Below are 13,473 nucleotides of genomic sequence, written 5' to 3' on the forward strand. Positions count from 1 at the left end.
GAAATGGCATTGTTTCCAAATATTGATGCCAACAGGATTGAGTTGAATTGGTATTACATGATTATTATATGCAGAACTGACTCTTTCAATAACAAGTATTTTCCTTCAAGTGATAAAATTCATGAATGATTCAACCTCAGCAAGGTTTGGATAAGTTCAGGACTTAATTATGAAACTCAAATTGATAAGCAAAATAAAAAAAAATAAAAAAAATAAAAGGTAGATTTCTTTTCAACGAATATATCATCGTTATTTCTTTTGTTGCTTCTTGTTATCCCATGTGCTCTGTTTTTCGACCTTGAAGTCTAGGAATAGAGTTGGACATTTAAAAATTTAGTAGTAGATGCCTAGACGGTTATAATTATGTATGAAATTAACATTATTTATATTTATTTTTAAATCGTTTTAAATCGGATAAACAATTAACACAATAAGTGATACTATACTGAATTTATTATGAGTTGAACTAACAACATCTTATTTTCAGAGTATGCCACCAAACGAAATGATACTAGGCGTGTAATGAGTGACATGTATATAATGAGTGACGTGTTGGTATAATTCTTCTAATTTCATTTCATTTTAATTCCAAAATTCACAACTCGGTACTCTTAAAATGAATTGTACGCCAACGTATGACATTACACCATTCGTCTGATTCACGGCAGAAGCTCGGCATTGGATTGGCAGTTTGGCACGAGAAACTAGACGATTTGTGAATCTGTCCTCGTCGACATTCCGGCCATTAAAACTAAACACAGCATCGCAACCCACCTGAATTAGTGAATAACAAACAAAACTGGCAGGAGACCACATTATGCACGTTACGTATACAAATACACTGTACGTACGTATAAAGAAAACCAAAGCATTACAATAAAGACAGAACCATACTCGTCGTCTTTCTCAGCTTCAACTCAGAGCCGTGTCATTGGATAAGAACCCCAACTTGTCTCTCTTACGTGTTCTTTTCTCCAACTTATTCGCGGCGTCCATTCTCCGCAGAGAAAAAAAAATAGTAACCAAGAAAAGCTAAAGCTCACTGTTACCTGAGCTTCAAGAAATGACCGCCGGGGAAGAAAAGGCCGAGTTTTTACCGGAGTCCAAACTACCCAGTAACGAGAACAGTCCACTGCTGCACAACCCGGATGAGGAAATCGCCGGCGGGTCGTTTTCCGGCGCGGTGTTCAACCTGTCGACGACGATCATTGGCGCCGGGATTATGGCGCTGCCGGCGACGATGAAGGTGTTGGGACTCGGAGTTGGGATAGGGATGATTGTCTTGGTTGCGGTTTTGACGAAGGCTGCCGTGGAGATGTTGCTGAGGTTTAGTAGGGCCGGCAATGCGGCGTCGTATGGTGGTGTTATGGGGGATGCTTTTGGGATAGGTGGCAGGGTTGTGTTTCAGTTGTCTATCTTGGTCAACAATCTTGGGACTCTCATTGTGTATATGATCATACTTGGTAAGAAAGTTTGGCTCTTGGGTTGGTTCATGTTCATGCTTGAAGTTACCACATTTACTTTCATCTTGTACAGTTGTACTATTCATGTGAATTGATTAGGTGTAACTTGGGGGTTACAACTTCATTTTGAATTTTTGATTACCTTGTATAGCTTCGTTTCCTAATTATCTATGAATTGATTGGACTGTTTGGCCATGCGTGTTTTTCTTGCAATTTGACTGTCATTTTTTGCTGTACTTGATTAGGTGATGTGCTGTCTGGAACTGCTTCAAGTGAAGTTCACCATACTGGAGTATTGGAAGGGTGGTTTGGTGAAAAATGGTGGAATGGCCGTCTTTTTGTTCTGTTTGTTACAACGATTTTCGTGTTTTCTCCGTTGGTATCCCTGAAACGAATAGGTAAATGTGTAGTTCTTCCTCTTTGTTTTGAGATTTTAACTGCCCAAAAGGACGAGTTGTGTTTGTATGAATCATATGAGTCGTACTTTTACAAGTGTTAAGTGACATGAGAAATTTTGTTATGAACTAAAGCAGAGTCACTTGACTGTTAGAACTGGTTTCTGTGCTAGTTATGTAAGAATGAGATTGGTATTTGTAAGAGTCGGGCATTTCTCAGAGATCTCTATATGGTTATTGTCTTGTAAGTTCAATATAAATTAGTGCTTTCTTTATCCTTGCAGATTCATTGAGATACTCATCTACTTTAGCAGTTGGGCTGGCAGGCGTTTTTCTAGTTATTACTGCAGGAATCACAGTTGTTAAAATCTCCCATGGAGATATTTCCATGCCCAGATTGCTTCCTGTGTTGACCGATCTTACGTCAGTGTGGAATCTCTTCACAGTTGTTCCTGTTCTTGTGACAGCCTTCATCTGCCACTTCAATGGTATCCTAACTGTTCCTACACTACGCAGCTTTTCTTGCTATTGGAAAAGCATAAAACTTGATGAGAATCTTCTTTTCTTGCAGTGCATACAATCCACAATGAGCTTAGGAAGCCTAGCATGATTCAGCCAGTTGTGCAGACATCATTAGTATTGTGCTCTTCTGTCTACATACTGACCAGCATTTTCAGTATCCTCCTATTTGGGGACTCAATTCTTGATGATGTGTTAGCCAACTTTGACACTGACCTTGGCATCCCTTACAGCTCTATGCTCAGTGATATTGTCCGGATTAGCTACGCCCTGCACCTCATGCTTGTTTTTCCTATTATCTTTCATCCACTGCGAATCAACTTTGATGATCTCTTCTTTCCTTCATCTAGGCCTTTAGATTTAGATAATCGTAGGTTTGCATTAATCACTTTCAGTCTCATTTCTGTTATCTTCTTGGGCGCAAACTTCATTCCAAGCATCTGGGATGTTTTCCAGTTTACTGGAGCAACTGCCACAGTTTGCATTGGATTTATCTTCCCTGCTGCCATTGTTTTAAGGTAAAACCTTTGGCATTCAACTGTTTCTATTTTCCATTTGAGCAATAATGTCGGCAATGTAGTCAAATATGCAAATTCTTCTAGATGAGAGACTAGTAATGCTTGAGATCACTTGCAATGTAATCAAAGCTATATCTACCATTGTGATATCCAGCGAGTCATTTAGTCTATTTGATGTCTCTGACCTCAAACTTTCTGAACCAGGGACCGGAATGGCATAGCAACATCAAAGGACAAGATCTTATCTGCTATCATGATTGGTCTTGCTGTGTTCTCAAATTTGATAGCAATATACTGTGATGCCGCAGCTTTGTTCAGAAGAAGCTAGCCCCTCCTATGTGGATTCTTTTGTTAGATGAACAAACTATATGTGTGATATGGCAATTTGAAGACCAGAAAACCGCTGAAGTTTCCAGGAAATATGACTAGTTTGGTATTGTTGTGACTTAAAAAAAAATGTTTCTACTAAGCTGTAAAAAAAATTAACTTTGAATTAAAACATATTTGTGTTTGGTAAATATTACTTTTACAAGTCAATGATAAATAAAGGGTGCGGCTATTGTCACCCCACAATCTACTCTGTTTATTCCATATTATTGAATTATTGAGATATCAAAATACTCTAATATAAAATTACTCTAAAAGACAATAAGTTGTTAAAAATTACAATTTCTTTCTTTAAACTATCTTTTATTTTGCATAAGATGTACTTAAATCTAAAGATTAAATTAAATTAGATTTCTTTTTTGCCGTTATAACTCATGTATTCTCGATTCATTCATCTTCTACCATTCTCATTCTAATAATAATAATAATTTAACAATAATGATGATGATAATAATAATAATAATAATAACAATAATAAAATCTTTTACCAGTATCACAAATACGTCTAATGAGTAGGTCTAACGTTAGGTTCAACTTATACATGTGTGATGTGTCACATGTCTCTTTTTTGTTTTGAGGTCCGGTTTGGATCCTTCAATCATTTTGTTGTTCTATAATTTAATTGAATGATTAATCGACAATGAATGGTTACTTCAATTTAACACAGTCAGGTTGGCTTCATTTGTCTCGTATAAGACACCAAGACCGAAGTCAATAGCTCATGATCTTTTCTTAGTAGTGATTATTAAAATAAATATGGAATTAAAAAAAGTGACAAATGGGTGAACAAAGTAAGTTAAAGTTGAAAAAAATTATGTAGGTAAACAAAGTATTATTGCATTAAAAAAACAAAGTACTATTGAAAAATGGTATATTAGGTATTGAAATGGGGTGAACAAAGTAAATCTAAAGGGAAAAAATAAAATTGGGAAAGAGAATGTGGGGTGAACAAAATAGACAAGGGGTGGCAATAGCCGCACCCTAAATAAATTGTTTGATAAATTTTAAACAAAACTGATGTAGATATAGTCAACGACAAAAAAAAACACGATTTTGTTTTAGCAAATTGAGAATAATTATAAATAAGAATGTTATTTTAGGATTTACAGAAAAATATCACTTTGAGTAAAAATAGATTCTAAAAGCAACATTGTTCTAAAAACTGCTGTGAATAACCTATAAATTCTATATAAAAAACACTGACATTTATGAAGTTACCAAACACTATGAATATTAAAAATCGACCTATAAGTTGATTTTCTTAGAAGTGAAACTGTACTAAATTAGGCCTTTGTGTATATGCTTACGATAGAGCATCTGTATTTAAACTCTTTCGAAGATCTGATGTGAGAAACTTCTATGATACCATTCAAATGCGGAAAGTTGAAGGCTAAAGCAATTGACTCGAACACGCTTGTCATCTTTAGTAGATCACAAACTAAAGATCAGACTGATCAGTGGTGTTCTACGAAAACTCTGTAATGTTTCACTTTGTATTGAACAAGTATCCAGATAAATAAGAACTGGTACAACGACTTATTCTACATTTTCCTATAAATGAATATAGAAGACTAATGTACAGATCCTAACAAAAATCACCGACAACAATTTCGTTGCCCTTCTATGACAATGATATTCATGATCCCACCCGACCTACACATCAACTTTGTTGAAATTACAGTCTCCCTAGCGTGCATATACCATCAGTTGCCCATCTGTTTAATCAACTCAACCAACATTCCGATAGCGCCGAACATTCTAACATGTTCTGAGTTGCGCCGACGAAGCTGTTCTGTCAAGAAATGCTGCCCTTCTAATTTTGAATCCTTCAAAATAGCGGATGCAGAAGACAGCCAAGTCCTGTAAGTTATTTCAGCTACTGTATCTAGATCTGTACAAGGACACGAGCAGGAAATTGTCTCCAGAAGCCAAACATCAAGCTCTCCTTTACAGGGATTCAAAACTCATCATGACAATGACTTGTGTCCATACACGAGAACACAAGAATTGTGTCACCTTGATTCGACATAATGGAATTGAAACAAGGGGCAAGCAATTAATTGGCTCATATTAGTTGAAGAAATATGTAGATTCAAGAACTTGTCTGAGATCAAAATCTCCACGATCCGGTAAAGGAGGAAAGGTAAGGGTGGGGAAAGACTCTTGAAAGCTCTCCAACAACTGTAAATGTAAACAAAAAAATGAAGGCATACTTCAACTCACAAGTCACTGATGCATTTCATTCACAAATTCAAACTTTCACAAATCAAACTTCATCAATACTAGAACAGGTAGAACATGATACGAGAAAATTATCATATCAAACAATATTTTATTCTAAATTTTAATTAGTTAATCTCATTCTTTAACATTTAATTTATAATCGTCATTCCTAGTTAAATTTTTAGCCAAGAAAGGCCTCTGTAGCACACTTCAAACAAAATAAAAATAGGCAAAAAAAAAGAGAGGAAAAAACAACAGCAATGAAAACAGAAAAACCATCATATCAAACAAGGTTTTCTAATCTTCATTCGGAAGGAAAAAAAAAGATTTATGTAAATTAACTCACATTCTCCAGTATTGGTTTTTCGTAGAGTTCAACAAACTTGTCTCTTAGTATCCTATTCATTTCGTCAACATCACTTGCATGTGTCCAATAGGAATCGTGCACACCTGTAATCAACAACATTGTATGAAAAGAAAAAGAATGAAATGCTAGTATACGAGAGAGAGAGAGAGAGAGAGAGAGAGATTCAGTAGAAACCTGCAAAATTTAACCCTGCCTTCTTGCAGGCAAGAGCAGTCATCATCATGTGGGAACTATCAAGGGAGTGCACAAAATTGGGAGGAAAAGCTGTCCTCTGCCGTTTAACCATGACCTTGTCCGTTTCCCTCTGTAATGTCAGCACCTGGAGGGAAGTCTTAATCTGCATTTACTCCAAAGTGGCACCAATGAGATACTGATATCAAACAAGTAACAATATTTGGACACATTTCAAGTTGTAGAAGTTTTACAAGATGCCTTCCTAACTGCCGGTATGGTTGAACAACAGAAAGTCCAAGGGGTGTGGTCCATCGAACTGTATGATTCTCTGCGGCTATAACCTATTCATGTTTGATCACAGCAGTCAGTACTTGTAGATCAAAATTTATAACTGAAATTTTCAAGCAGACATTTCAAAAGAAGCATAAAGTTTGATATTTCATTTCAGATATTATGCTCCGAACAACAGGCTAGAGGGAACATCACTTCAACTTCCAATGCAAAAAATTGTACACATACAACCCACCATCAACTCCCACCTACAACATTGTAACCTTTTCACAATCAGAGTCCCTAGTTGTGTATTTCACCGCCGTACAGAGATCTTCTAGAACTTTACCACAGTCCAAATCACTCTTCTGGACCCTTGCTAAAGCAAGCAATTTTTCCCAGAGTTAAGCCTTAACTAAAGCTCAATGCAAGCCATGAAGAGCCCCCAATATTAACAGAAGGAAAAGCCTAGCTTGGGAGTTACGAAAAATTAAAGAGGCCATCTTCAACAGTTTAACCATACCCAATTCTGAAATAAAATTCCTTCGAAGGGCCCGAGTTTATATATGTTAAGTAAGCAAACTGGAGAATATATCAAAGGTTAACTGTTATGCTCCTAAACACGAGCAACTCACATCAATGGAACTAATAATCTCCAAACTAATATCCTATTTTGACACCAGCTGGACCAAGACCAGCTACAACATTCTTATAATTATACAAAATAAGACAAACCTTAGCACATTCACCCAGCCAACTCATAATACTTCTTGCAGCTTCAAACATCTCTCCCAGGGCAGTCAAAGTGGTCTGTAAACAGCAAATTAATCAGCACAGACTATAATACAAGAACATAGACATATACTCTAATCAACTGTTATTCACTTACCCTAGCAGCATAGCAAGCTGCGGAAAACAACATCGCATCATCAGCTATCGTACCACGCTCCTTTAATCTTTTCTTTATTTGATCACGTGCACCAATATAAGTAACACCATATACAGAGGTCATAACTGTCTGCTTCACCAATTTACGGTCAACCTAAGATTTCAAATTACAAGGCAAAGCATTAGAAGCATCAAATGAAGCAGTTGCACAACCAGCAGAAGAAAATTATCTTCATGACAATGTATCTGTTCAGTAGGTACATCATCAAAACTAGAAAAATAAGACAAAACATTTTACAACTATTTCACCTCAGAACAGTTTTGATGTACTGGCTACCAGTTTCATTGTCCATTAAAAAATTCAAACCAAATTAAATACAGTTATCAATACTAACCTCTTTAATTAAAAGCCTAGCATGCACTGTGTTTGGATTACTGGCTGGATCTTTCTTGGCATCAGTGCACATTATATCAAGAACCCTGCAAAAGAAAATTGAGTACACAAATTAATAGTTGTGTCATTTATTGATGCCAAGCTCCTAAGGAACAAACTCAACAAAAGTTGATCTTTCTATTTATCATTTAATGAATAGAGATCATTTAGGGTAATGAATAGATATTGATTCTTTGGCTCCTAAGTTTTCTACATATTTAAGCAAACCAATACAAAAGGAACAACAAATAAAACAGATGCACGAGAGAGAGAGAGAGAGAGAGAGAGAGACCTGGCAGCAATTCCTGAGTAAACATCAGCCGGTTTCTCTCCCCCAACAAGATTTACAGCAGCTGCTCCAAGCTGGAAATTGATGAGAAGGTAATAATAATGAATAAGCATGTGAGGTCGAAAGTATAAAAAAATCAACAAAAAGTTACTGATTTCTTGTTTCCTGGATGACAAAGATATTAAAATAAAGAAATTAATGGAAAGTGAAAAATTGCTTCTTTTTGGCTTCCAGCTTTCTTTTCGTAGCATTATGAAATGTTACGTAGTTGGCACTATGAAATTGCAGTACCAAACTTCAAGAGTGGCCAAGGTATCTAAGAGAAGTTCTTTACCTTGTCTCTTCCGAGGGCAGCATAGTGTTGTAAACCATTACATGAACCATCCTTGCAACAGGAAAAGAAAAGCTAAAATCAACTTCTGGATTGAATGCAAATCATGGGCACAAACTTCGAAAGCATAATATATAAAGCATAGTATAGCATGGAAGAGGCCCGATAGCCAAGGATGCACAAGTACGGGTACTGGTACGGGATACGGCATGACACGGGATACGTTCTTTTCTGTTTTGGATACGTTTTGTAAAATAATATTTAATATATATATTATATATAAATTCTAAAATTTAATCAAACAAGCAATTAAAACACCTAAATTCCATCAATTTTATAATAAACATAAGTTTATAAATTAAATACTTAATAAGTTCAAGAAAATACAACAATGGAACGGGCTATTAGACTCTCCACCTAATTGTAATTAGTAGTTTAGTACTATAGTTATTCTAAGTTTTTAACGTGGCATTGACAATTATACCCCAAAACGTATCCAAAATGTCTTTTGACCGTATCAGGTGAGTTGACTATATAGTACATATTGTGGATATGTATTTTTGGCCACGGATACGTATTTTTGGCCACGGATACGTAAATGTAGCGTATCCATACCGTACCCGTATCGGATACGGGAACGATACGGGCATTCATTTTTTCTCGCGTATCCGTGCATCACAGCCGATAGCAAACCAACTTCAATAAAGTGAATACTTGACCAGGAATAAGTGGCTTTCTCAGTATCGCTCTTGCTAAACATTTGCTTATCTAAATATGTTAGGATCTGTACTTAGTTTAGTTCTATCCATTCATTAAATATTTTTGTTATCTTCTGATTCAACCCCCAGAACACTTAACTTTTGCCTATCTTTTAAAATTAGAGCCAACAAAAAAAAGTGACATATTGCAGTCATGCAACTGTACAGCACTGTGTAGAATCCACAACTTTTATCACCTGATATAAGAGAATGAAGTAGTTTGCAGATATGATCTGACTACGCTAAGACATGAAGTACCTGGTGAACAGGCATATAAGAAATGGTAGTCTCCGGTGAGGGGCTTCTCAATGCTTCAGTGAGATTAATGCAAGCTGCCAAGCATTGGAAAGGATCTTCCGCACCCAACCACCACCGCCTTCCTTCAAGAGGTCTGTCTGTGGAATCAAAAATTTCGTCCACATGGTCCTCTGTAAATGCTACTCGATCATCATAGGAGAGCTTGTCAACACCACCAGCATATAAATTTGCCAAATGTATCTTTAGCCACCGTAAACCAGATGTTCCAAGACGGCGCCCCTCTGCGAACTCCAGGACACCTCTGCACATATCAGAACCGAGATGGTTTAAATATGGGTGCATGGGGTAGGCACGGCCACGGAAATCAAGATTGTGCGGATAGTAGAAGCCTTCCTCATCCTTCATCTTTCGAGCTACCTGTTCCCATTCAATGAAAGTCAATATCAAAGTATCCAATCAGAATACATTAATCAGCTTGTGAGGAATAATTCTTACAGCAAGTTTAAGTTCTGTATCACACCGCTGCGAGTGCCTTTCACTATTCTTCTTTCTCACAGCTTTCATTTTCCATTTCCATTTTTTTATTTCTGCCTCATCTTCAGTGTCTGGTTCTTCAGGTAAAGGAACCTATATATCACAAGAAAAAAAATTCACGTTTGATCATTTAATTGAATTAAAGAAATGCAATCCCATATCTTGAACACAATAAATGAGCTATTAAATATGAAAATTAAATATTTAGAAATTGTAACCCACGTCGTCACGGTCAACCAAGTCAGCAAGACAGCCTCCATTAGCCCATATCCGGTCCACTACACCAAGTACCCTTTCGTTTATCCTCCATTTGGTACTTCCAAGGGTATCCAGCGCCTAATTCAAAGAAAAATTAAAAGATTAGATGTGTAAAAGCATACGTGTCAGAAACCCTGGATTGTGGAATAGTTAGTGGCTATCTTGTGAGGAATTCCTCTTATTACTAGAAACAGGAACAGATACCCATACAGAAACTAAAAGTGAAAGATCCTTAAAATACCTCATAAACAGGTTCTAATTGCTTTCTAGGAGTGGATTTAATAACTTGGCGCTGTTGTTTCGCTCCATGAGTTCGCATAACATAGGATGGTAAGAATAAATGTGCTCCTTTATCATAGCTGCAAAAAAAATAACAATAGGCTATTGAAAGTTGGATAAAATCATGGTGTTTAACCATGCTAGTTACTTATGAACGCCGAATGAAAACAAAATCCTGAGCCAGGGAAAAAGATTGTACTACTAAGGCTAAGCAGTTCAGCTAATCTAAATGCTGCAAAAAATTGATTAAAAAACGTAAGCAATTTATATCTGACCTACAGTGCATACCCTGTCCAGTTAAGTGGAGGCACCAACATCGGCATATAAGGAATGACCATGTGCCTTGCCTGGTTTGATAGAAAAGATCATTGAAACAAAAACAAAAAGGTTAGTGGAGAAATTCATCCTCAGAGATACACATCTGACATCGAAAAAATGGACAAAGGACAACTGCCCGTGTAGTAGTGTGACATACAAGAAATATTGGTAAATAGAACCAGGCAAGAATTATGAGCTAAACCAGATCGAACTGTTCTACTTACTGTTTTCTCCATCCCTTTGTGAACTAATGGGTCGCATTCAATTACACCATATCTCCTGTTGGTCTTCCTATTAAAGATAATAATGACAGAAGTTAAGATAGAGAGAGATGGAGATTGGGAGAGGGAGGAAGGGACTATGAAAGACAGGTAGAGGGAGAGAGGTTAAGTGTAACAAAGACACAATTTTTCTTACTGTGCCTCTTTACTTATAGTCTTAAGGGTATGCATGAATGCTGGGCGAATATCAGGTGGATTATCTCCTAAATGATCAACTGCAGGTTGTATATAAGCTGTTTCCATTATTAATTGAATCAATCGACAGCCAACCTGGAAAATAAAAGAACCAATGTAATATAACAAAAATAATAACAAGACAGTTTGAGATGAAATCTATCATAGTCACAAACCTTAACTTGAGCTTCTTGACCCCATGGCTTTAGGCCATCATGTTCCTTCACAATTTCCTTTACTTGCTGCATTTTCTTCATTTTTAGCAACTTCGTAACCTTCTTCCTCAGCCTCTGTTCTTTGTTTAGTTTTTCTAGCTCTTGTTCTTTAGTTAGTAGCTCTTGCTCTTGTTCTTCAATAAGTTTCTCTTGTTTGGTGTTCATGATATCAGATTCAGCTTTAGGTTTCTTAGCACTGCTACTCTTCTTCTTTGTCTTCTCCAAAAAATAGTGTATCCTAACCTGGCACATGATCGTCAAATTACATTCTTATTAACTTCAAAACAAACAGCAAACCAACAGAATGACAAGCCAGCTGACTAAATTAGCATGCATATATTTCCATTAGTCCCGGAGACATGAGAGCTCGCCACAAATTAAACTATGTCATTATGAATCCAAAGCAATCACAGAAAATCAAAGTTCAATTCATGACTAAAACTATCAACATGAAAATCCAATAGCTTTCCACAAACTAAAAACCAAAAGTTCATACTTCAGCAAAGTTCAACCACATACTTTCTAACTCCGTAAAACAAACAACCCAAAGCAAAGTTCCAGTCTCACAAACCTCATTCTCAAGTGCTTCACCAATGGCACAAGCAGCCTGGACCACCTTAACAGCCCCAACTCCACCATGATTAGTCATCAACAGCCCCATCAACTTATGCATTGTAATAACAGCCATCTTATCCGGCGGCAGCTGCTCCCAATAGGGAGCATGGCTAGGCCTACAGTTATGCCACTTCCCTGTCCAACTCCCCGGCTCAGCTGCAATGGCATCCCTCAGAGGCTCAAACCACCCCAAAAACAGTGACTTAACATAAGGCAAATTCGGCGCCAGCTTATGCTGACACATATCACTCAAAAGCTCCTGGTACTCATTCGCCGCCTCCTCCCACGCCTCAGTCTCAATCCTCACCTGCCTTCTCCTCAATATATTATACTTCCCCGCCCCCATTCCACTCACCAACCTCTTCGGCTGCACCTTCCTCCTCCTCTCCCCAACCAGCTCCTCCAGCATTCCCTGGATCTCTTCACTCCCAGACTCCTCATCAGTCGAGGCAATGGCCTCAGCTGAGCTGGCATACCCTCTGCAGTACCCGAAAGGGTAAGCCCGGCTCCGCCATGAACCGGGTCTGCAGAATTTGAGGTGTGGAGGAGTTGTTGCAGCAATTTGAGGTGGACCCAGTACTAAAGATCCATACTTTCTGCAGACCCAAGTCTCAAAATGTGTGCTTTTGTTGATAAAGGTGGGTTCTTTGGGGAATATGAGAGGGGAAAGCTTGGACTTTGATGAGGAAGCAGCTTGTTTGGCTAGGGTTCTCCACATGCTTGCCCAGGCTGGAGAAGCTGGAGACTAGGTGATGCAGTACATCAATAGAATAGAATGGGATTTTTGAAGAGGAAGTAGAGAAAGGTTTGAGTTGGAGGAGAAGGGTGTTGAGGGAGAGTGAGCAAAAATTAAGGGGAGTTGGGGAGAGGCTGCCTTTAAACCCTGCTTAAACCTACGATCTTTCTCCCCCTTGCTTTTCGGGTCATTGTAACTCGACCCGTTTGGCTAATTGGGCTGATCCATCATTTACTAATTTATGGTGGGGTCCAGAATAAATGGTCTGGAGTTTGAAACATTGTTCTTGATGAATGCCACCTTTATACTGCCTAGTTCAAAGAGTTCGTGTTTTGAATTTGTTTGAATCTAGCTTAAATTATCAGTAATCAATCAAGCTGTAGGAGTAGAGCAGATCATTTTTACGTTTAAACTCTGCTCAGGTCATCAAGTTAGCGAGATAAATAGAGGAAAATGAGTGTTTAATCTTCCTTTAAATAAAAAGAGTTTGTGCGGCTAGTTTTAAGTTTTAATTAATAAAAAACTATCGAATACAACGGGAAACACGAAGACTAAACCAATTCCGCTTAATGATCTTAATACTCAAATTTGGCCAACTGAAGATCGTAAAAATTCTAAAATGCAAATAACAAGATTGCTTTTGTTGAAATTACGGATGCAAATTGGCCACGTTTGGCCTCAGTTCTTTGTAGTTTATACAACAGGAGCAGATGAATCCCATTTCTATTGATCTCTATTTCCAAAGCTCAATTATCATCTCTACCCACTAATGATTCGGCCTATATCATGT

General features: G+C 37.5%; 2 protein-coding genes across 2 annotated transcripts; one reads left to right on the forward strand and one right to left on the reverse strand.

Annotated features, from left to right (window-relative positions):
* The first annotated feature begins 1,014 nt into the window (after positions 1-1,014).
* Positions 1,015-3,352, forward strand: LOC126790069 (amino acid transporter AVT6A-like). The gene is made up of 5 exons (XM_050516204.1): positions 1,015-1,463; positions 1,709-1,861; positions 2,143-2,346; positions 2,430-2,895; positions 3,100-3,352. Exons 1-5 carry the CDS (start codon positions 1,064-1,066, stop codon positions 3,221-3,223), a joined length of 1,347 nt encoding a protein of 448 aa, XP_050372161.1. The 5' UTR covers positions 1,015-1,063; the 3' UTR covers positions 3,224-3,352.
* Positions 3,353-4,728: 1,376 nt separating this feature from the next.
* Positions 4,729-12,750, reverse strand: LOC126790056 (DNA-directed RNA polymerase 1, mitochondrial). The gene is made up of 18 exons (XM_050516189.1): positions 11,904-12,750; positions 11,294-11,575; positions 11,080-11,213; positions 10,887-10,953; positions 10,633-10,691; positions 10,307-10,424; positions 10,030-10,143; positions 9,769-9,900; positions 9,274-9,690; positions 8,261-8,311; positions 7,930-8,000; positions 7,600-7,684; positions 7,206-7,358; positions 7,052-7,126; positions 6,298-6,387; positions 6,047-6,209; positions 5,852-5,955; positions 4,729-5,463 (listed from the first exon to the last, which is right to left on the reverse strand). The coding sequence occupies exons 1-18, from the start codon at positions 12,663-12,665 to the stop codon at positions 5,353-5,355; spliced, it is 2,988 nt and encodes a 995-aa protein (XP_050372146.1). The 5' UTR covers positions 12,666-12,750; the 3' UTR covers positions 4,729-5,352.
* Positions 12,751-13,473: the final 723 nt, after the last annotated feature.

Source organism: Argentina anserina, chromosome 4 (genome assembly GCF_933775445.1).
Source record: "Argentina anserina chromosome 4, drPotAnse1.1, whole genome shotgun sequence".
In the NCBI taxonomy this organism is placed as follows: Eukaryota; Viridiplantae; Streptophyta; class Magnoliopsida; order Rosales; family Rosaceae; genus Argentina; species Argentina anserina.